Source organism: Ochotona curzoniae, unplaced genomic scaffold, assembly GCF_017591425.1.
Source record: "Ochotona curzoniae isolate NIBS_2020 unplaced genomic scaffold, NIBS_Ocur_1.0 scaffold_1037, whole genome shotgun sequence".
NCBI classification, from domain to species: Eukaryota; Metazoa; Chordata; class Mammalia; order Lagomorpha; family Ochotonidae; genus Ochotona; species Ochotona curzoniae.
Genome location: NW_024467083.1, coordinates 31,237,783 through 31,260,764, shown reverse-complemented (window position 1 = coordinate 31,260,764; position 22,982 = coordinate 31,237,783). Strand labels below are relative to the sequence as shown.

At 42.3% G+C, this 22,982-nt stretch overlaps 1 protein-coding gene across 1 annotated transcript; it reads left to right on the top strand.

The window, feature by feature from the left end:
- The first annotated feature begins 2,025 nt into the window (after window positions 1-2,025).
- Window positions 2,026-4,814, top strand: CRNN (cornulin). Its single transcript, XM_040998998.1, has 4 exons — window positions 2,026-2,163; window positions 3,201-3,735; window positions 3,810-3,816; window positions 3,911-4,814. The coding sequence occupies exons 1-4, from the start codon at window positions 2,026-2,028 to the stop codon at window positions 4,812-4,814; spliced, it is 1,584 nt and encodes a 527-aa protein (XP_040854932.1).
- Window positions 4,815-22,982: the final 18,168 nt, after the last annotated feature.

Sequence of the window (22,982 nt, the reverse complement as noted above, 5' to 3'; positions counted from 1 at the left end):
GAATCAAGTTCCTGGAGGGCGGAACATCCTGTCTGCAACACGAGCCTCAATTAAATTCCCTATAAAAGGTTCTTACTCTGCTGACCGGGTACTCCTCACACCGCTTCCCAACCACCTGCCTCATCCTACCTGGGCATAAGGTAAGTTCTCTCCCAGGGGTGAGGGTTCTGTATTCTTACTGACTTGGTGATCCCAACTCACGAGCCTGTCAGCCTTGGGCTAGACATCCATTAGAGCTGGCTCTGGGAGCAGAGATTTCGGGCTGCAGGCAAACCAGAAGCCAGATACATTGTAAAATGATGCCCTCCTGAAGCAATGGGGTTTTCTTCTTCTACCCGGAGGCTGTATTAGCAGCAGCCCCCTCTCACCTAAGATGGCATGAGCTTCAGCAATGGAGCCATCCACCTGCCTTCCTGGATCAGCGAAGGTTCCTGTTGCTGAGGCTCTGGAAACTTCTTTCTGGTGCTAAGAGTCTGTGCAAAAGATGCTGAGGTCTAGCTGGCTCGAGGAGGGAAGCATTTGTAAGACTCCCCTTCCTTACTTCAGGCAAAATGGATTTGTGGATTTATTCTAAGGATAACAAAGTCTAACTAAAAACTAATCTTATTATTTTTACTATTTATAAGTCTGGTTAAAGTTTGCCCCATGATTTTAAAAAATGCCATCTCCCATCTATGTTGAAGAACAATATTCTGAGTTTTGTGCCTTGATGTGCACAAAGACAGAACAATCTGCCTGAAATTATTGGCCACCAGGTCATAGGAAGGATACTCATCTTGAATCTATAAGCATGGTCTGCTTTTTAAAAAACATTCAAATTCTCTTCCTTTTTACCCTCCCCCTGCTTCTCTGTAACCACATCCTCCTCTTCCCATGATCTCCTTTATAGCTCCAAGGTCCCTTCTCTGGTTTCCAGTAACTGCAAACTTCCACCTTCCACTGCCTCTGAACCTCTTCACCTCTCATACCATCTCCTCCCTTTGGAGCTCTCCTAGTGTTTTGCTTAACACATTCTACAAGTCTGTATTCCTCTTGGCCACTCACCCACTCATCTCCATCTACCCCTAGATTCTTGGTTAAAGACAATGAGACCCCTCCCTTCAACTGGTAACCATTGCTCATGGGTCCACAGGGATTCTGGGCTGGATGGAGCCACATATCTATCGGACAAGCAGATCTCCCCGATAGATCTTAGGGCTAGATGGGAAAGCTTCCTATTCAGGGATGCCAGCCTCCCTCAGCATTCTTGACAGTTAGCAAGAGAGAATAGAGTTGTACCAATGGAGTTTTTACTTAGCCCCCATGCAAGAGAATTAACTCACCCATGTATTTACTGCCCACTGGTGTTCTCAGTGGGACCCTAATACCTTGTAATAGGCAAATGAACCCTGTCCACTGGATGCCTTCTAGAAAACCATCACATTTGAGTTAGAACAACAAAGCTCCAGAATTTCTTGCTCCCGTAGGAGCTATGTGGCCTTGGGCAAATGATATAGCCTGTTTCCTCATTTAAAGAGGTAGAGATAAAAAGAATTACAAGAAATGATGCACAGAAAAGTGCTTTGTGGGCAGTAAAGTATATGTGCTTTGTATACACACGCAAACACAAAAATTATATATGTGTATATGTATATAATAACATAATCATATGTAATAGCTACCACTTAGTATAAGCCAGTCATCTACCAAGCACTTATCTTTTTAAATCTTCACAATAAATCCTCTACAGTGCCTGTACTATCTTCATTCACAATGAGTAAACTGAGGTATGGAAGAAAAGCAAACTCAGCCCAGCTCACATGACAGGCAGGTGCCGGGGCTGGCATTTATTTCCGATGCACTCACTGCATGGCCCTCCTCCCCATGCACAAAGCACACACAGCAGGAAAGCATGAAGGAAGACTGAGAGTACAGCTGAATCTTCAAGGAAAGGGCCAAGAAGAAGATGCTCTCCCATGGAAAGGTTTGAGGCTGACTGTGGAGCCCCCACGGGGGCTTTTCATGTCTTCCAGCTTGACATCCAAGATGCCCCAGTTACTGCGGAACATTAATGAGATCATCGAGGCCTTTGGGCGCTATGCCAAGGTGGAGGGCAACTGCCAAGTGCTCACCCGAGGGGAGCTGAAAAGACTCGTGGAGCATGAGTTTGCAGATGTCATTGTGGTATGATGTGCCAAGCCAGGCTGGAGGGGATGTTGCTTGAGGAAGCTTTACCTGGTTGGGGTTGGTTTGAGGCAACAGCTAATCAAGGCCTGCTGGTGCTGGTGGCATTAGTGCAGGCAGTGAAAAAGAAGGCAGAGGAACAAGATTAGTATGGGAGTGGCAACAAATATGTTGGCTTTAATTAGTTCTAATTTGAAGGAAAAGTAAAAGGACCTTAATGAGACATTGCAGAGAGTTATCAGAGCTTTGGAATGATCTAGAAATGAGAGTGACTGCAGCTTTCTCATGCTTCTTAAGTTTGAGATGGTAATCACTTTTTTATGTCTACCTTGAATTTGATGATCTATTAATAAGCATTCATTAAAAGCCTAGCTCTGGGTCTTCCAAACAAAGCAATTGCTAAAAGTTATGACCTGACTGATCACATCACACTTGAAGTTTAAGAGAGCGAGTTGTTCACTACTAGGTGGACTCTGCGAGTCCTACCTCCTGGCAAGCCAGACCCAGGGCGTTTCTGTGCTTTCCTGCCTTTGGTTTGCTTCCAAAGCCATGGAACATTGGGGGCTTGAGAAGAAGACTATGGGCACAACAGGGCGTTGCCTCTGGATGCTTCAGGAATCCCACAGTCCTCCTGGACCCCCCACTCACTCTATCCTGTGAAAACGTTTGAGTCCAAGTGAGGAACTCATAGAAATCCTGAAGACTCTGTTCCTCTGGCTTCAGTACCAGGGGTGGCCCGAACATTCAGCTCTAGAACCTGAAGAGTAGTAGGATGAACTCATTATTCATTCTGTAATAACACAGCTGTTTCATATGCTTGAAACCATGTGGATGGATAGGAAATAAAGCAACAGGACTAAAAAAAATGAAAGCTATTAAGGATTACTGCTGCCACATGATATGAATGCTGAGTGTGGTGGGTCTAAGGAACGAGCTCCTCGTCCTCAAAGGGTGGGAAGCCCAAAAGCTGTGTGGAGCTGATCTCGCCACATCTTCCTCAGATGAGAGATGCTGACTTAGCCTTGTCCTCTCCCCAGAAACCCCACGACCCCGCCACTGTGGATGAAGTCCTTCGCCTGCTGGATGAAGATGACACAGGGACTGTGGAGTTCAAGGAATTTCTGGTCTTGGTGTTTAAAATTGCACAGGCCTGTTTCAAGACACTGAGCAAGGAAGCTTGTGGATCTCAAGAGTCTGGAAGCCAGGAGACGGGGGCCTCACAAGAGCTGGGAGGACAGACAAGTGCCACTAAAGCTGGGATGGATGGGAAAGGACAGAGCGAGCAGACTTCCAGAGAGCAGGGTGGCACCAAGACTCAGACCCAAAGTCAGGCCAGCAGCCATGACAGGCAGACAGAGGTTGAGAGACAAAAGGGAGCAAATCAGCAGGCACAGGCCAGTGGGCATGTGGGGCAGACTCAGAGCATGGAAGATAAGAATCGGCAGATCAGGGAGAGTAAGTCAGAGAGTCAATCACAGGCCAAGGAGCAGGATAGAGCTTCCCAGGGAGGTGAGACTAAAACTGGAACTGCAACTCAGACCCAAGCAGGTGCCACTAAGACCATGGAGCAGGGCAGGAGCCAACAGACAGAAAGCACCAGCACACAGCCACAAAAGTCCCCCTATGGGCAGACTGTAAAACCCGAGATTCAAGGTCAAGATAACAGAAAGACCACACAGGCTGTGACAGGAGGACAAGCTCAGGCTCAGACAGGGTCCTACACCAAGACTGTAGAGCAGGGCACCAGCCATCAGAAAGGAAGTACCAGCATCCAAACACACAAGTCCTCTGATGGCCAGACCAGCGGGTCTGAGACCCACAGTCAAGGCAAAAGCCACACCAGCCAGTCCACACAGGCTGTGACAGGAGGACAAGCTCAGGCTCAGACAGGGTCCTACACCAAGACTGTAGAGCAGGGCACAAGCCATCAGAAAGGAAGTACCAGCATCCAGACACACAAGTCCTCTGATGGCCAGACCAGTGGGTCTGAGACCCACAGTCAAGGCAAAAGCCAGACCAGCCAGTCCACACAGGCTGTGACAGGAGGACAAGCTCAGACACAAACAGGATCCCAGACCCAGACTGTGGACCAAGGCAGACACCAAAGTGAAAGTCACACTGAAGCAGGCACACAGGGAGGACAGACCCAGACACAGTCTGGCAGTGGCCAAAAGTGGACACATGTGAGCAACTATGAGGCAGGAGGGTCGGTGCAAGGAGCACAGGCCCAGACTGGGGCAGGCACTGTGACTGGAAGACAGGAGTGGAGCAGCACTCACTCCAGGTACAGCATGACCGGAGGGCAAGGTGAGAGAGAGTCCACAAGGATCACCAGCGAATGGGTTGATGACAATTCGAGCAAGCCAGTGATTCAGTGGCAGGACCAGGACAGCAGCACTCCTTCGGCACAGGCCCAAGAAGCTGCCCAGTCAGAAAGGAATCCAGGAGGACAGGGAGAGAGAGAGTCCACAAGGATCACCAGCGAGTGGGTTGACGATGACACGAGTAAGCCAGTGATTGAGTGGCATGACCAGGACAGCAAGGACACCAACACTCCTTCGGCACAGGCCCAGAATACTGCCCAACCAGAAAAGAAACCAGGCTTCTCGGCCAAGGGGCTGTATTCCTACTTCAAAGGCAGCAAGCCATAACTCCACCTGGCCCCTGTGTCTGGACCAAAAGACAGCTGGAGAGAAGGGTTAGTGTGCCCTGTCCCTAGACATCAATCAGCTCCTAGTCATACTGCATCCTTCCCTTCCAAGGGAGTTCTCGATGATATCATTTGTGCAAAGTGCTTTCTATCCTAAACTCCCTTACCTGCTTTGCTGTACAGACTCTCCCAGGAACAGGACGGCAGGAACATCATCTCTTTGTGCTGAAGTCTCTTCAGCACGCAGAGGTTTTAGGGACACCGCCCTCTGCCACTTGTCTATTGTTCCACCCATCCTAATAAATCAATAAAAGCCCTCCAAAGCAACTGATCACCATGTTCCATTCAACTACTTCCTTTGACATAAGGGACAGAAGATTATAGGTTTATGATCATGATGAACTGGGTATAGTTCTCACCCTTAAAGAGACTCTAATTGAGAGAATATTGAACATGAATCCAAGAAATAGGAAGCATCACAGAGTGGTGGGGGGGAAGGAATGACACAGTCACTATTTAGCATGGACGGGCCAGAAAAGGTTTCATCCACAAGAGGCTTCCTAGTGATGAGCCATGAAGAATAATTAGGATCTAGACAGGAAAACATCACTCTAAGTCTTTTCTACCTCTGATTCTAGAGCTTTAGCCTCTGCTTGCGTGCAATGGTGCGAAGGAAAGTTGACTGAAAGGTTACCAGTCCATGGAAGCAGGCCCTCAGGAGCTGTGCAAGGAAAAGGAAGAAGGCTTATGTTAGCAGCTTCTCTGCCAGGAGCCTCTGACACTCCTCCCTACCTCCCTGTCATTCAGCTCTGACTTCTCATGATGCCCCACCCACTATATGTGAACAAGTTATAGGGTTGAAAAGCTCGATCACCTGGAGAGTTATTTTTATCAGTAGTCTTTAAAACTCATCCTTACAGATACTGGTTTCAACGTGATCTAGAAACGTCTTAGGAGGGACACATGCTGCTAGCAGAAGACTTGATTCTCTGAGAGAGTTCTCACAACAGATTAGCTACCTCCTGCACCACACATGCTTTCCACTGCATTTTTGGTTTATGGTAAGAAAGGGAATCTCCAAGGTTAAGATAAAATGTGGTAAGCTGGTCAACAACCTCCAAAGATGTTCGTTTCCTATCCTAGGGACCTGTGAGCATGCAACCATGACGAGTCAGATCCAGGAAAGGTAGGCAGAGAAAGGAAGCACAATGGATCTCACAAACAACTGTGAGAAACTAGGCTCTTGTTCCAAACAAGACCACACAGATTTCTTAACTGATCAGCAATATTTCCCAACTGCAACATTTCTCAACTGGTGGAAGACCATGACCACTTCTACAAATACCTGGGGAAAAAAACAGACACCCAATGTGCTGAAACTAGTTAGGGAATGGATCCAAAGGCACCCCCTCTGGAAACCATTACCCAGACCTTACAGGACCCTCTGTTGGTTCTGCTGGCTTTGCTTCTCAATAAAATCTACTTTTGCTCATTCTCATTGTGTGTTTGTGTCATCACTCTTAGTCACCATGAGACAAGACCTAATAACACTCCTATAATACTACTTTATATTTAGGGCAAAAAGAAGACTTTGCAGATGCGACTGAGTCAAGGAATTGAAATGGCAGGACTACCTTGGATTACAGGAGCGAGCCTAATGCAACAACAAGCATCGGTGTAAGAGTGAGACAATGGGGCTGGCACTGTGGTGTATCGGTTAAAGCCACCACCTGCAGCTCTGGCCTCCCATATGGGTGCTGAGTTCCAGTTCAGCAACTTGCTAAGGCACCTGGGAAGGCTTTGGAGCATGGCCAAGTGACTGGGCCTTTTTACCCCGGTGGGAGCTCCTGCCTCTCTGCCCCAGGACTTGAAGTCATTAACAGAGTGAACCAGGAGGTGGAGGACTTTTCTGTCTCTGGTTCTCATGCTTTTTCTCTCTCGATAATTGCTGCTGCTGCTGCTTCTTCTTCCTCTTCTTCTTCTTCCTCTTCCTCTTCTTCTTCTTCAAGAGTGAGATAAGAGGGCCTAGGTCAGTAAAAAGAACTATAAAGACTAAAAGAGTTATCGAAGCCATATGCTGAATCTAAGAGTGTTGGCAAATTCTAGAATCTGGGTAAGACATGGAATTTTCCCCTAGAGGTTCCAAAAGGAATGCAGCCCTTTCAATACTCCTCATCTCCATGAGAAGAATACAACTTCTGTAGTTTCAAGCCACAACTTTGAATTCTAATTCATAAAAACAAAAACTCTGGGAGCTGTGGCTAGAACTTTAAGGGCTAAACGTGTGAAAGGTAAAGTTGTCCTTTCGAAGATAAATTGATTTCATATTCATTCAAATTAGCACTTAAGTTTAAAGACCAGAACGAAATAGCAAAGGACTGGCGAGGATTTAGAAAATAGTGTTCTTGTGAGCCCTTCCCAGAGACTGTATACAGAAGGTACACACACACACACACACACACACCAAACCCAGAATCCTAGCAGAAGCACTTAGCATACAATGTGACAGTGCACATTTACATAATCTCATAGCCAGGATAAATAATGTGGGTAAGGGTGACAAACATCACGTAACGGTTCATGCTCTGAAAAATATATAAAAGCAATACAGCTAAGATAAAAATAAAAAGAAGGCCTATAGAGAGAGTCAGAGAGAGAATCTCCCATCTACTGGTTTATTTCCCAAATACCACCCCCTCACACCCCGCAATAACCAGGGCTGGACCAGACCAAAGCCAGGGACTGAGAATTCCATCTGGGTTGCCCACATGGGTGGCAAGAACTCAAGTTGAGCCATCACTTGTGGCTTCCTTAGCACATGAATAGGAACTGATATCAGAAATGGAGGTGCGAAGTGATGCCAGGCACTCTGTATATGGGACCCAAGTGTCCCCAGTAGTGGCTTAACTCACTGCGTCACAGCACCTTGCCTACAGTTCATATTCTTTTCTCCTCTATTTTTGTTTCTTCTTTTTTTTTATTATGTTTGTTATTTCTTATTTTTAGTGTTTTTGTTGATTTAAAAATTTTTTCTATTACAGTGAATATTCTTAAGAAAAAAGTCTACACTGAATAAGGTTCCTAAGTTTTTATTTCTAGACATTTAAATGTTTCTATAATTTCATTTTGCACACTTAAATTTTTGAGCTAATATACAAATGTAACCATAGAGCCTTATCTATTTCTATTCAAGCATTTCTATTCAAGCATTTGCGCTTATTCCTGAAGAACTCACGTGTCCCAGTTACGCTGGCAACACTGTAAAAAGTGGCCGTGTCCTCAGAAACACCCAAGACTGTGAAAACCCACTCTAGAAATTCAGTAAGTCCCTTCTACCAGGCAGCTTCCCACTCCTACAGAGCAAGATATTTGAGAGTATTTTACAAATTTAGGAGAAATGGAACTGTAAGGAAAGTTTATTTGGTGCAAAAAAAAAAATGAAATCCATCTTTTTTGTTTTTCACTAATATGGACTTTCCAGTAAACTTTCCAGTTTTCCATTTTCGGACCTGCTGCCCCCTGGTGGCGGTTAAAGGAATTCCTGGGAGGAAATCTGTCCTCTTGGAATGGGAAGGCTCAGGGCTCAGTGGTGTGGCCTTAACACAGCAAGCACCCTGTGACCCTGAAACCTCAACAGTGAGCCACCCCTGTATTCTCTGACCATGTGCATGTCTGCTTCTGTGGTTTAGAGGATGCCCTTCATGGGCAAATGGCTCACGGCAACTATGCAGTCACATCACCTGCCCGGCCTTGGTCCCACTGTGGGTACCTAAGTGTCTGAACAGAGGGAAGCACATTTTCGGAGCAGTCCCCAAGGAGAGGCAAGGATGCAAGCAAGCCATGGCTCTCCTTCTGCAGTGAAGAAAGTCTGTGTACTCCTGGAGGGCCTGAGCTCAAGGCCATAGCCCACCAGTGTCCTGGCCACTCACAGAAACACCGTGGATTCATCTCCCAGCACTGAGTATGTGGGTTAGTCAGCTCCGTGGAGGCATTTCTTCGGTGTTCCCCATTGACACATGAGCTGTAAGCAATAAATGCTGGTTCCCTTGGCTACATCTCCAGAAAGTGAGCAGGGTTTGGGATAGAGAGGGCACATCCTGTTCTAACATGTTTCCATTTAGCACAGGGAAGGATCCTCTAGGATCTATAAACATCCATGTGGAAACATATGTCTGTGGAAATGATACACAAACATCTACCATATGAATATCTTCTTGCAAACACATACAAATCACACCTGTATGTAATTCATGCCTATATGTCTATTCTAATACATATTATACAAACAGGCATGATCACAGAATAGCTCCCCGAGTGTCTGCCGTCTACTGGTTTGTAGCAGTCCGTGTCAGTATGCTTCGGCAGTGTATGTGAGGGAACAAGCTTATCAGAGCTCAAGCTGCAGCTGTGGACCTTCATTATGGTATGCCTGTATAGCTGTCTTAATTACTTTTAAAGCAAGGAATGATGGCATCTTCTCATAAGCAGTTGTGAGGGCAGATAAATCCTTGAATTTGGAAATCCCTGGCACATGGCACGGCAAGTCCTCAATCAGTGCTGGGGCTGAACGACGCATTCTTTAAGGCCATTTATAGAGCAAGCAATGTTGGAAGAAGAAAGAGGCGACACACATGGTTCTCATCAGACCGATTTTGGTCCAGACTGAAGTGTTCTCACAGACTGGATTTATCCCCAAGAGAACACTTGTGGCGATTAGCAGCTGCTCTGGGGGAGCTGGGGATTTCCACATTAAAGCAAGTCAAGGCTCCGTGTGTTCTGCACGTACCAAACACCGTACCCTGCCTTCCCCCCGTGCGCCCAGGCCCCTCTCCGGTGCCTCAGGACAAACTCAGCTTCACTGCTCTCCCTCTCAGAGCACTAGGCTAATCGTTATCAAGAAGGTGGAGAATGGATCTCCAAATGGCTTATTTTTCCTCAGGACTCATCCAGAGGAATAAAGGATATGAATAACAAGAGGGGACACAGTCAACCTTTGCAACCATTGTCTTAGAGAGGAACATTATCAGACTAGAAATGTTTGCGCCACACTAACAAGAAAAGCAACGTGTGTGTGAGTGCACAGACATGTACATATGTGCATGATTGATATATTTCATAATATATCATGATAAACTCATTTTGGAATTCCGTCTTCTTTTATTCCAAGGGAAAAATCACTTATTTCAGGGGAAAATACCCACACAGAACTGAAATCCATCTTATTTTTTTCAATCCTGATCCCAAACATAAACACAAGTAATAAATCCAGATTACATGATGACTCCTATACTATGAATTTAGGAGCACTAGTTTTGTGCTGGGAATATTGTAAAATGAACCAGACCTACTCTCTCCATGAAGGCCCTACTATGAATCAACAGATACAACAAGAACATGAAAATAACCAAGGACTCAACTTCCAATGCAAAAACCTCTGCCTCTGCCTGCGGACACCGCCTAAGCAAACCTTAGTTTAATATGATTCCTAATGGCTCCACTCCAGCCATCCTCAATCTAGCAACTACCTGGGCCACATTCTATGGTACACAGAAAGAGCGCAATGTTTGATGGAACCCTACTCATCCCAAATCATCCCCCATCATTGTATCAGGGATGTTTTCTATTCCTGTCACTCATAATAAATACAGAGATGCCTTTCTAAAACAGGCAACTAAAACCCACTTCTATTTTCCATGATACACCAGACAGGAACTCACTGCTCTAATTATCATCTATTTCATGATAAGATCAGTAGCTATACCTTCTGTGGAAATGTTTATTTGTCTTATGAATGGGCGTTGTATAAAATCTAATTACAACACCTTACTACAATCAATGAAAAAATTAAGACACACCCTTTACATAGCATAAGGCATTAGCTATCCCAAAATTAAACAGCAATGGTTTGCGGTTTTATTCCATCCATGACCTCACCTAACTGGTGGTGGACTTGTGTCTCCTCTCTAGAGTTTTGCTATCAGATTAATCTGTTGATTCTCCTGTGCTAGACCCTTCTAGCAGTGGCTCTCCTAAGTGGATATGAGACCTGAGGAGGCTCTGGTGTGATTTATGGTAACTGAAGTGAATGTTTGCCTAGCTCTTATACCTGGTAACTCAGCTTTAAAATGTTCTTTCGAGCCCAATTCCAGAAATGCACTGTTTGGTGTGTCAGTCACCTGGGATTCCCAGGGTTCAAAAAGAATAGATTTTTTGACAAATTTACAGTAAAATGAAATAGACACTACAAGAAAGAAGATAAATTAGAACAAACTATATGAAAAATAATTCTCAAATATACATCAAGAGTTTGCATCTCTTGTCTGAAAAACTTCACCTTTAGGAAATCATTAAGTCAATAAACTTACAAAGCTTCAAGATCTGTGTATAGGATATTCTAACAGTATCATGATTGTGAAAATTTGGAAACAATAAAAACCTCCAACAATTCTGAAATATAAAGTATATGGGATACTGAAATAAAGCAGTAAATATTAGTCATTAGACATTATGTTTAAGAGTCCCATGACAATGCTGAGTATATCATATATTTTAAGCTCTGTAACATAAGACATAATTAAGAGATGGTTCAACAAGTTCACTTCTAGATACATATCCAAAAGAAGTAAAAGCAAAAATTATCCACAACCAGGAGGTGGAAGCAGCCCAAGTTTCCATCCCTGCATAAAAGATAAGATGTAGCATACACACATTCATTCAACTGAATACATCCAGTCTTAGAAAGCAAGGAAATCCTCACACTTGAGGATATTATGTCAACTGAAATGGGCCAATCACAAAAGAACAAATCCAAGTATAGTCTGACGATGCCACCTATGTGAAGTGCCTAGAGTAGACAAATTCTTACAGAAAGGAGAATAGCGCTAGATAGGAGAGGGAAGGGATGGGAAGTCAATATTCAACAAATACAGAACTCAGTTCAGGAAGCTGAGAGATTTCTAGAGATGAACAGTGGTGACAGTTGCACAGCAGTGTACTTAAAACCACCGAGTTGCACAGTTCAAAGTGGTTAGAATGCTAAAATACATGTCTATGATTTACCATGATGAGTCTACAAATATTGTTTATGTATGTACACATATACATTTATATAACATACATTTTCACATACATACATATATAATAGAAACCCTGAAAGCGGTAAGACATATTAGCAGTGAATCGTAAAGTCTGAGGAAGCAGTGAATTGTGAAATCGGAGGCTGTAAGAAAATTTAATTTGGCCTTTATGCTTTCTTGTATTGTACAATTTTTCCATACTGAGAATATATTATTTTCATAGCCAGCAAAACAAGTGTAGGGCTAGGGTTGTGCTGCATCAAGTTCAGCTGGCGCTGCCCTTCTGATTCACCTTCCTAATACTGTGCCCAGGAAGGCAGTCAGGGCAGTGCGTGATCTTCACCACCCATGAAGTAGACCAGCGTGGAGTTCCTGGCTTCAGCCCGGCCAAGACCTGGGCTTTGCAGCTGTTTGGAGGGGGATATCAGCAAATGTACAGTCTCTGTCTCTCTTTCTCTTAATCAGTCTGCCTTTTGAATAGTTAAGTAATTACCTTCAAAAAAATATTGTTAAAAATTTTTTTTACTTATTTGGGAGAGACAAGACAGAATTCCCATCTCCTGGTTTATGCTCCAAATGCCTGCAGCAGCCAGGAATAAGCCAAGTAGGAGCCAAAAGCTGGGAGCTAAGAATGCGATTCAGGTCTGCCATGTGAGTGATGGGAACCCAATTACTTGACACATCACCACTGCCTCCCAGAACCTGCACTGGCAAGGAGCTGGAATCAGAAGCCAGAGGTGAGTGTCAAACCAAAACAATCCAATGTGGGATGCAGACATCCTAACCACTAAGCTAAAGGCGAAAGGTTCTTTAAGTCAGTTCGTATTCCCTTCGTGGGGTCATTGGCTGAGATCAAGCAGGAGGCTGGCAAGCTGTGTTTTCTGCTGAGCCTACAGGTAGACATCAGTGCATTCCATAGCAGGAATGTCTGCTTTCTGGGCCCTGCCCTCACTCTTTATAAGCTCGTAAAATCTCTCACCCACACATGGGCATTGTTGAAAGGCATTCACAAGGTCTCATATATAAACTGATAGCTGTTATTATGAGGGAGTCCTCCCAATAGCCCTAGGAACTATGTTTGTGCTGTTCTCCCGGACTTACAGTCAGGCGAGCCTTGCTGGGAGCTCATGTCACAGCAGCATGATGCAGCAGGAAAAGTGCCCCAGCAGAAGTCAGTGACCACAGTCATTCAGTGTGACCACTGGCCAGACACTCTTCTCGGACTCTTCATCCCTTCCTTAGAGAGACGAAGGGTTCAGACAAAGCATGACCCCGTCTTCAAACCAAACTCACTATTTACCTCTTCCAGGAACACTTTCCTGCTGAAGCCACCAGACTCTGAGGGATTTCAGCAGTCCTGGTTTCAAAGGCTTTTCTGTCAAGATACAGTCAAGATTTGCATCAAGTTCATGATCAGTTTTTCATGTAAGTTCTCTTCAGTGCTCAAGGCTCAACATAAGATCTAGTCTTCAGCCTACCCTTCCATCCCCCTAAGGAAATCTCAAACATTTGCTATTAAACAGGTCTCAAACAACTCACAGTCCAACAGACCCTGTGTATACTGAGCACATCACTTGTCCTATTTAGAATCACTGTCCTCTTTTCCTTAGAACAAATCCCCAAAATGATGATACTGATACAGGTGTGCAAAGCTGTAGGCAGTCTGCTTCCCAGCCTCCTTCATCACACTCAGCTCTTGTTATACTTCATTCTCCTCATAGCAAAAGCTGTATATGAAGCTCCCTGATGTCACATGCCGTATTAGGGCATGTGTACACACTGCCTATGTATATGCTGGTCTTTCCTCCATTTGGAGAACTGCACATGCTTCAAGACTCAGTTCACACAATACTAGTAAACAGTGCCAGTCCTTTACTCCATGACTCGTAAATACATTGCTATAAGCCTTACATGCAGAAATTTATTTTTATGTATGTCAATTCCTAAACAAGTTTTTTCCTGTTTCCTAACTTTCCTAGATTTCTGCCAATTGTTTCTGCTTCAGCCTTTCAACTGGTTTCATAAACCACCAGATATGCTATTTTGTATGCTAAAATATGCTATTTTGTTAGGGCCAGTGCAGTAGTATAGTAAGTTGATTCTCTGCCTGCAGCACTGGCATTCCATAAAGGTGCCGGTTCGTGTCCCAGCTGCCCCTATTTCCCATCCAGCTCCCTGTTTAAGACCTAGGAAAGCAGCTGAAGAGTCCTTGGGCCACTGCACCAGTGTAGGACCTAGAAGCAGCTCCTGGCTCCTGGCTTTGGGTCAGCTCAGTTTGCTCTTTGTGGCCATTTGGAGAATGAACCAGCAAATGGAAAACTTTTCTGTCTTTCCTTTTCTCTGTGTAATATTTTTTCTTTCAAATGAAAATAAGTAAATCTTTTTAAAATGCAACTTTGTCAAGTAAGCTGATGTTAATGACAATTTCCTACAATCAATAAAGTCATAAGAAATATATTTATCAAATGCACCGTCACCAGCACTGTGCTGGTGTAACAGGGTAGTAGAATACAATGCTTCAATCCTGCCCTTAAACTGTTCACATCTCTGTGCAAAATAAATGTAAATAAACAAATGACTGCCACTTAAGGTCATTAAAGATACAACATAAATACTCATGAAAGTATAGCTTCGATCCATGAGAGCCTAGGAGAGGAAGCATTTAATTGTCATGGGGAGTCAGAGGATTTAAGATTTAACTGTCATGGGGTGTCTGAGAGGGTGTCCTAGAAGAACAGACACCTGAACATGCAGCATAGCATCAGTGCCCAGGGTAGGCTTTGGAGTCAGAAAGCCTGGGTTCAAATCCTGCTTCTTTCCTGCATTAGATAAGTATGCTTGGGTAAGTTTTCTAACGTCTTTGGTCTTAGCTGACTCATCTATAACATAACTGATAATGATAGCATGTACACAGCTGTCACTACAGCCTGCTCATTTCCTGAATACATGCCTGGTTCTAACAAGATCTGCCTTTTTACCAGCCTCCTTCTGTAATGAAGAGCCATCTGTCTCAAGCCCAAGACTCAATTTCAATTACTAAATTACTGATCAAGTTGTTTCCCTGGGTGGAAAAGCCATTCATTGTTTTAGTCCCAAACTCAGAATATATCTCAACCTCTCCTTACCCTTTCTAACTTCACCAGTACTTCAAGGTTAGGCCACTATTGTTTCAGGCATAGCTTTCATATCCATTGAAGATGATCCACTCTTCTGGGACTATTCTAACCAGGTTGGTATAATAAAACAAAACAAAACAAAAACTCCTACTATTTTCATTTTTGGAGAGGTCAAGGTTGAAGTTAAAGCTTTCGCTCCAGCTGTGAAACGCCCCACAAGTCACTTACCTTTTCAAGCCTCAAGATCTATTTCATTAGATTATTTCAATACCTAACTCGAGAATATTTGTGGCAAAATTCTGCTGAATTCCTTCCTTTAATTTATTCCTACTATTGTCTGCATTCTCATTTTGGGATTTCTTTTACAGCCATTCATGTTACTGCCTGTTGTTGTGATTTCTCTACTTCCAATTTTTTCTTTACAGTCCTATCTCCCATGAGTCACATTCATAGGTCATTGGTCCTACCTCCTTGTTCATGCTTTGCATAGAAGCCATGTCAGTATTCATTCCATCTTAGCTCGATAAAAGTGCTCTCATTTTTTCCATAATATTATTGTCATAAAGCCATATCACTGAACTTCAATAAGACATTTGGTATTATCTCTTATAATAACCTTGTAAAAAAATTTGGGGGAATTGAGCTGTATAAGCAATTCTATAATTGCTTAAACTATAGATCAGTGATGAACAAATCAGTGTCTTAGGAAAGTTTATAATGTCATGTTGAGTTTTAGCCACACCCTACTCTAGCTAGCATTGTTATAAATGACTTGAGTGCTGATTTCAAGAAAAGATAACATTAAATCCACAGCTTGCAGAAAACTGGGGGTGACAACAACTGCTTTCATGACAGAGTTGGATTTTTTAAAATGTTAGCAAGCTGAATTTGTGGGCTGAGTAAATCAAGAAGTTTTAAAGGCGTAAATGTACTATTGTAATAATATAGGGGAAATCAGTTGGGGAGGGGAATGGGTTTGGGGAATGGTAAAGGAAATCCCAGATTCTGTGGAACTTTATCATAAAATAATAAAATAAATAAATTTTAAACAGAAAAGAAAATTTTAAAATCACCAGTACAAAAGTGTAGGACAAGACTAAATTGGCTCAGGAGCAGTCACTGTCTCCAGCTAACTCAATATGATCTCACATTGTTATATAGTTATCAATAATTCAACACAGTCTTGAGAGACATCAGAATTCTAGTTACAGAGAAAGGAGTTAATGATCTTCCTCTACCTTAGGCAGTAAAATCATCTCTTGAAAACTAGAGTCAGCTAAGGATGACCCACTTTGAGAAGGACATTAGTCAACTGAAAAGCATTTGAGAAGAACTACTGAGGCTTATAAATCATGTTATGAAAAGAGTGAAGGCAGCAGGGGTACTCAGATAAAACAAAAGATTTATAAGATTCAAAGGGAACAGAACTGTAATAGATATCAGGAAGTACGCTGATCTCAAAGAACCCTAGGAAAGGTGATTAGTGTTAGATTGGAAGCAGATTTAAAGTCCGAATCTTAAAGAACAAAGAGAGGTAGGAATAATGAGAGGTAGGTGAAGTGCAGCGCTCCAAGTTGCTGTTGGGATGCCCATATCCCGTATTCAGTTCAAGCCTTGGGGTTATTCTGCTTCCAATTTAGCTTCTTGATATTGTGATCATGAGAAGCAGTGGGTAAGGCTTAACGTCTTCACCCACAAGGGAGACACAGATAGAGCTTTTTGCTCCTGGTTTAGGCCTGGCCCAGTCCTTGGCCAGCCCACTGTGGTTGTTTGGAGAGTGAACCAATAAACGATTCTCTCTCACTGCTTTTCAAATAAATAAAAATAAACTTTTTAAGATGCTAAAAAAACACTGATAGGATTTCAACTGCCAGCAGGGTGGGTCATTTGAGGAAAAGGGTATAGCATACACACAAATCTCCAGTCAGAGATTAAAGCAGTGGGTTAGGTAAGAGAGTGGAGGGAACAGAGTGAAGACATCAAGTACCAAAATTAGACTCCAAATTTTTGCTTAAAAGTCATTTCTTCTGAGGCATTTTTTATGGCTCCTAAGTCCCCTAAATGAGATGTTTCTGATATGTTGTCTCTCACTGATCTATACCTTTTTAATAGATATTTATATTTCTAAAAGATATTAAAAATAACTTCCATTAATTGGTTCACTCCCCAGATGACTGCAACTGCTAGGACTGGTCCAGGCTGAAGCCATGAGCCAGGAGCCAGGAGCTTCATCTGTCTCTCCCACATGGGTGTCAGGGGCCCAAACACTTGGTCCATCTCTTACTGCTTTCCCAGGCCATTATCACAGAGCTGGATCACAAATGGAGCAACTGGGACACAAACTGGTATTCATATGGGATGCTGATATTGCAGGTGGAGGTTTTACCTACTGTGCCACACTAGCCCCTTAAGTTTGTATGCTATACTTACATTTGTACTGCTTTTTATTAAGTTGATTGCAAGATGCAATGTCTGATACACATATGCATAAAATACTTAAGAGATATATCTCAAATGCTGCACTTGAAGACAGATTATAGCAGTTTGATGAGTATTACAGTATATGTATACATTCTTCAGAAGACAATGGATATTTGAACTAGCATTTGAAGAAATACAGTCTTAAAGGAGAGGAGAAGAAAGAATATTGATGACAGATGGAGCAGCTCCAGCAACACACTTGGAGCACAAAGCACAGCTATTAAGAGCTTAGAGACATCCATATGTTTGTACATAGGTAAATGTGAGGGAGTGGTAACTAATGAGAACTGAGAGGTAGGCAAAGATCATTTGTTCACTCAATGAATATGCATCCAGCACTTACTCACAAAGGGCTTCCTAATCCTTGCTAGGAAGTTTGAGTTTATGCAAATTGGCTTGAGTAACTTCCAAAGGACTTGAAAGACCCATGATTCAATTTGTATTCTAGAAAGTTCATTCAGGAAGTTGGGCAGTGAATTATTGCGAGGATGGCAAGACAAGAGGCAACTAGAGATCATGTAAGAAACTACTTCAGAAATCAAGGTAAGAAAAGCAGTAGAATAAATCAATAAGGCATAGTTCAATGAAGAGCTAAGAGATTAAAATTGATAGAATTTGATGATGCATTAGCATTGAGAATGAGGAAGAGTAGAGTTTCCAATGAGTCCTGGGTTTCTGCTACCAGCAGCAGGGTAAATTGTGATGAACAGAGGAAAGGACTGTAGGAAAAAAAAATATATTGATATGTGGAAAATAATAAAATCACTTGCTTGTGTTAATATCTTTGAAAGAGATTGCTAATTGTCTAACCAAACCTATTTTCTACATAATAGCAACTAGGATATGATTGCTTGGCTTTCCGCTGGGGCAACATTCTGCAGTCACTCCTTGCAGTGGAGTAGTGGGAATATGACTAAGGTCCTACTGGTGCAACATGACCAAGAGCAAAGTGTGGAACTTTTTTTTCTCACTTGCTTAAGAAGAAATTCCTAACCCCAGAGTTCTGCTCCTACCTCTTGATGCTGTTGGAATAATGATGACCAGAATGACCTAGGAAGTCATAAGTTGAGATGATACAGCCTTCCTCAGGTTAAGTCTGTGCATATAAGTCTGCTGGATCATCCCCTACCATATGTCTACCTGACAAGAAATTAAGCTTAGTTTGTTTTAAGTCATAAATTTTTGCAGTGTTTTGGTTCTAGCAACTTAGTCTGCTTCATACAACTTCCAGGTGAAAATACGGGCAGTTCAACATACTACTGGGAAATTCAGGAAAGAGACAAAATTATCAATTCCAGCCATTGTGGGTTAAGTCAAAACCATAGTCATGGGTTAGACTCTCAGCAAAAAGGCGTAATGAAAAACTTAAGATGACTTCAGATAATGTATAGGGGATACAATTTTTAAATTGTGTATAGAAGAAAGAAAGAGGATATCTCAATGAAATAGGAAAAGCATAATGAGCGAATTAAATTAGTGATGTTATAGAAGCCAAGAGAGAAATGAGAATCACTGATGGGATTATCAAAGGAAGCAAATTCCATGAGAAAATGGGAGAAAATGGAACACAGAATAACAAGCCCTGGATCAGGGCTGGATTTTTTTTCATGCTGCAAGGGAATGTGAGGTCATCAGGAAGTAAGTTTGTATAGATATCAAAAGGAATTAATCAATGACCATTATAATGAGAGCAAGGTTGGCGTTTAGCTCATAGCTTTTAAAAGTTGACAATTTAAGAAATATATATTTTGTTCATTTTTATTAGAAAGTCAGATTTTGCAGAGAGGAGAAACAGAAAGGTCTTCCATCTGCTGGCTCACTCTCCAAGTGGCCACATGCACGAAGTTGAGCTAATCAGAAGCCAAGAGCCAGGAGCTTCCTCCAGGTCTCCCATGCAGGTGCAGGGTCCCAAGGCTTTGTGTCATCCTCTTCTGCTTTCCCAGGCCACAAGCAGGGAGCTGGAAGAGAAGTGGAGCAGCTGAGACACAAACTGGTGTCCATATGGGATCCCAGTGCATGCAAAGTGAGGGATTTAACCACTGAGCCATTGCTTGAGGGCTCCGGGTACAAAAGCTGACAATGTTAGGTTACAATAGCTACCAAGGATGTGAAAGTATGTTAGAGGTGAATCTGTATTTAAGTAATTTCCTCTGTGTATAAACAATAAGAGGATATAGATGATGATTACACTAACCTTAAAAACTACATATCCAAGAACCCCTTCCTATATTGCTCTGGTTACAGTTTACCAATGAAAGAAACTTCTATAACAGTTGGAAGATAAGATCAAAAAGTATGTCACTATTTCTAAGAGGACAAGGAGGTCAGACATGTTGCTGCTAGGAATCCTCCACATGGAACTTGATCTACTTTTAGAGGCTTTGCAGATCATTACTCTCCTCACTCCTTCCACATTGAAATAGTCTCTATATCCTAAATATCTTGCTACCATAATTTCACAGTGGTTCTCTTTTCCTGATCAAAATGAGATAGATACACCAGACCCACTGCTGATGTGGCTTTTCTTGCCTTCTTTAATGGGAGAGAGCACATCTAATTATTCTGACCTCTATTCAACTCCATTGGAAAAACAGCTAGGGTTACCTCACACATGACTGCCTTGGATTCTTGGATTCCATTATCCTGAAAATACTTCCTGCTTTGTGCAGAGCAAGCTTCCTTTAGGATGGAGTCATTCCCACTGCGCTCCCACATAATTGGAGACAGTCATGGCAGACTAAATCTCTGCATTCTTGGCAGTGCTCATCAATAGGAGAACAGGCAGTGGATATAAATTCTGAACACATCATGGGACTGACCTTGGATTCTCTTTAACACCTTCTTGAGCAGTCATGCATTGCCATCATATTCTGCCAATTGTTTAGACAGCAAGAAGATTCCTTACTGCACCACTGGAATCTCATGCCTCAGGTGGTGCAGGCTCCAAATACCAGCTGTATACACAAAGCATGGCATTTTAGTAACATGACACAGTTTGAAGAGTCAGTTTCGTTTGGTTTAACAGATATGTTAAACACACAGCGTTAGAGCCTGATTTCCTGGGATTGTGCAAAACTTGGGTTTCTGACTGCTGTGTGGCAGCCAGCTGCTGTGATTAAGAGTGTAGGCTCTGCAGTCAGACTACGTGAGGTCAAATCCTGGATTGATTGAGGGAAAGCTGCTTAAGCTCTCTACAGTTCACATGTGAAACAAGGATAAGAAGTGAATATTAAAGGTATCATGCACTTCTAGTGCTCAGTACATTCATGGCATAATAACAGTAGTAACTTTATCGATCCTGCACTAAAATCTGATTTATCTTCCTCAGTTGTGCTTCTACTGCCATTCCATTTTCTCCCAGATGGAGCAAATTAATGCTTTATTTCAGATTTGTCAGGTTTACTCTCTATCCTTATTACTAGACAAGGTAGGTTCACTGACATCATTCTTTTGAAAAACAAATGTTTGATCTGTGCACCTAACCAGCAAAGAAGACAGGAGACACTAGCTCAAATTTGTCTCCCCAAAAATGGGGGTCTGAGAAAGCTGTTGGGAGTTAAGTGGGAAAAGTTGGTATGTAGAATCCCTGGCAAGGAAGGCACAGAACCCGACCATTTCTGGTTTTTAGGAATACGGGCTCCAGCACCAGATCTCCATAGTCAACCTAACCCTCAGTATCTTTGCTTCTCAGAGAGTTCCACTGTTTAACTTCCTGTCATGCTGTGGTCTTTTTGGCTCTGCAATCAGGCTTTTTGTTTTCCTTCTGCACATACCCAGGTTCCATGAGTTGCAGTTTGGGGGGTTTATATTTTCCCTGCAACTCATTAACTTTAGTACACAGTCCTTATTACCATAGGTACATATTTACTCCTTCATTGATTGTACATTTCTCCCAATTCCTATCTCAAAAGGGGTTTCCTTACCTATATCTATCATTGAGTAAGAAAATGTCACATCCCCTTGTCTCATAACACAGTAAGCTAGATTCTGTCACAGGTTTTAGACTCCTCTGACTAACCCCTTGAAAAATTAAACGCTATTTTTTAAAAGGTGCTGGCTACTTATACCAAACAAGGCAAAACTTGATCTTATGCTTGTTCTAGAACTATACCTAAGAAAAAAATTAAACATATTAGAGATAACAAAAAGCCATTTATTTACAAAAAGCCATTTATTTATATGTACATGTAAAACTATAGGAATAAGGGATATTAACAGGCAGGTATCAAGAGTTAAGATGGTTCCACAAGCTCACAGTTGTTTAAACTGAATTCGTAACAGCCTGAGTTGGACTGCAGGAAAACTTCATACTGGACCCTTAGAAATCCTGTTTTCTTTTTAAATTTGTGTTGATAACTCATGCTATAGTGAAATTATCTCTTTGATAGAAAAATGACAAATATCTTAGAGTTCAGGGAGGCTCAAAGGTTAAAAGGTCACTTCTGTCCCTAAGTTTGGAGACTTGTACTTATAGAGTTCAGAATGTATATCAATTAACCAACAGATATTTGATTGTCTGCATCAATGTTACTCAAATCAACATACATTTATCAAAATATACCATTATTACCCTAAAATTAATGGCATAGAACATCAGTTGGTTCCAGGGATGATACCTGATAATTTAATAGCCAGGAACCAGATCACTTGGGAGCACATAAAGTTATGTGACATGGGTGTTGATCCATTATTACTGTATTACTTCTTATTGCCACTGTAACAAATCATTACAAATTTCGTGACTTAAGGCCACACAAAACTTTCCTTTACACTTTTGGAGGTCAGAAGTACAAAATGAGTCTTACAGGTAAAAATCAAGTTTTGGCACAGCTGTACTCCTTTACAGATTCTGGGAGAAAATCTAATCCCTTTCTTTTTAGGATGTATAGAGGCAGCCCACATTCCCTGACTGCAGAACCTTTTTCTATTTTAAAGTGCATCTTTCCTACCCCATGATAACCCTACTCTCTTGCTTCCTTCATATAAGGACCCATGTGATCACATTGGGCCCAGATGATAATTCAAGATAGTTTCCCTATGTTGAGATTATTAATTTAATGCAACCTAACAAGTCCTTTTACCCATGGAAAGTAACAATGCACAAGTTTCAGGGATGATGCTGTAGACATCTCTGAGATGTCATCATCCATTTTTTTTAATTTTATATTTTTTTATTGTTAATCACGTTGTATTATGTGATACAGTTTTATAGGCACTGGGATTTCCCTACCCCTCCCACAACCCTACCCCCATGGTGGATTCCTCCACCTTGCTGCATATTCACAGTTGAAGTTCAATTGGGATTCATTCATTGCAAGCATATTCCTAGCATAGAGTTCAGCATCTTATTGTCCAGATAAGTTCAGCGGTTTCTAGGGGAGACCTTCTCTGGTCTGAAGGTAGAGCTAACAGAGTAAAGTCCCGTTCAATTAAAAGCCCCTACAAAACATCAGCAACAATTTACAATGTTATGAAATTGATTGACATAGTATTGAG

Excerpts from the sequence above, each read along its gene's own strand:
- CRNN (XM_040998998.1), top strand. The coding sequence starts at position 2,026 with ATGCCCCAGTTACTGCGGAACATTAATGAGATCATCGAGGCCTTTGGG. Across the intron at positions 2,164-3,200 it reads AGTTTGCAGATGTCATTGTG|AAACCCCACGACCCCGCCAC; the intron begins GTATGATGTGCC and ends TCCTCTCCCCAG.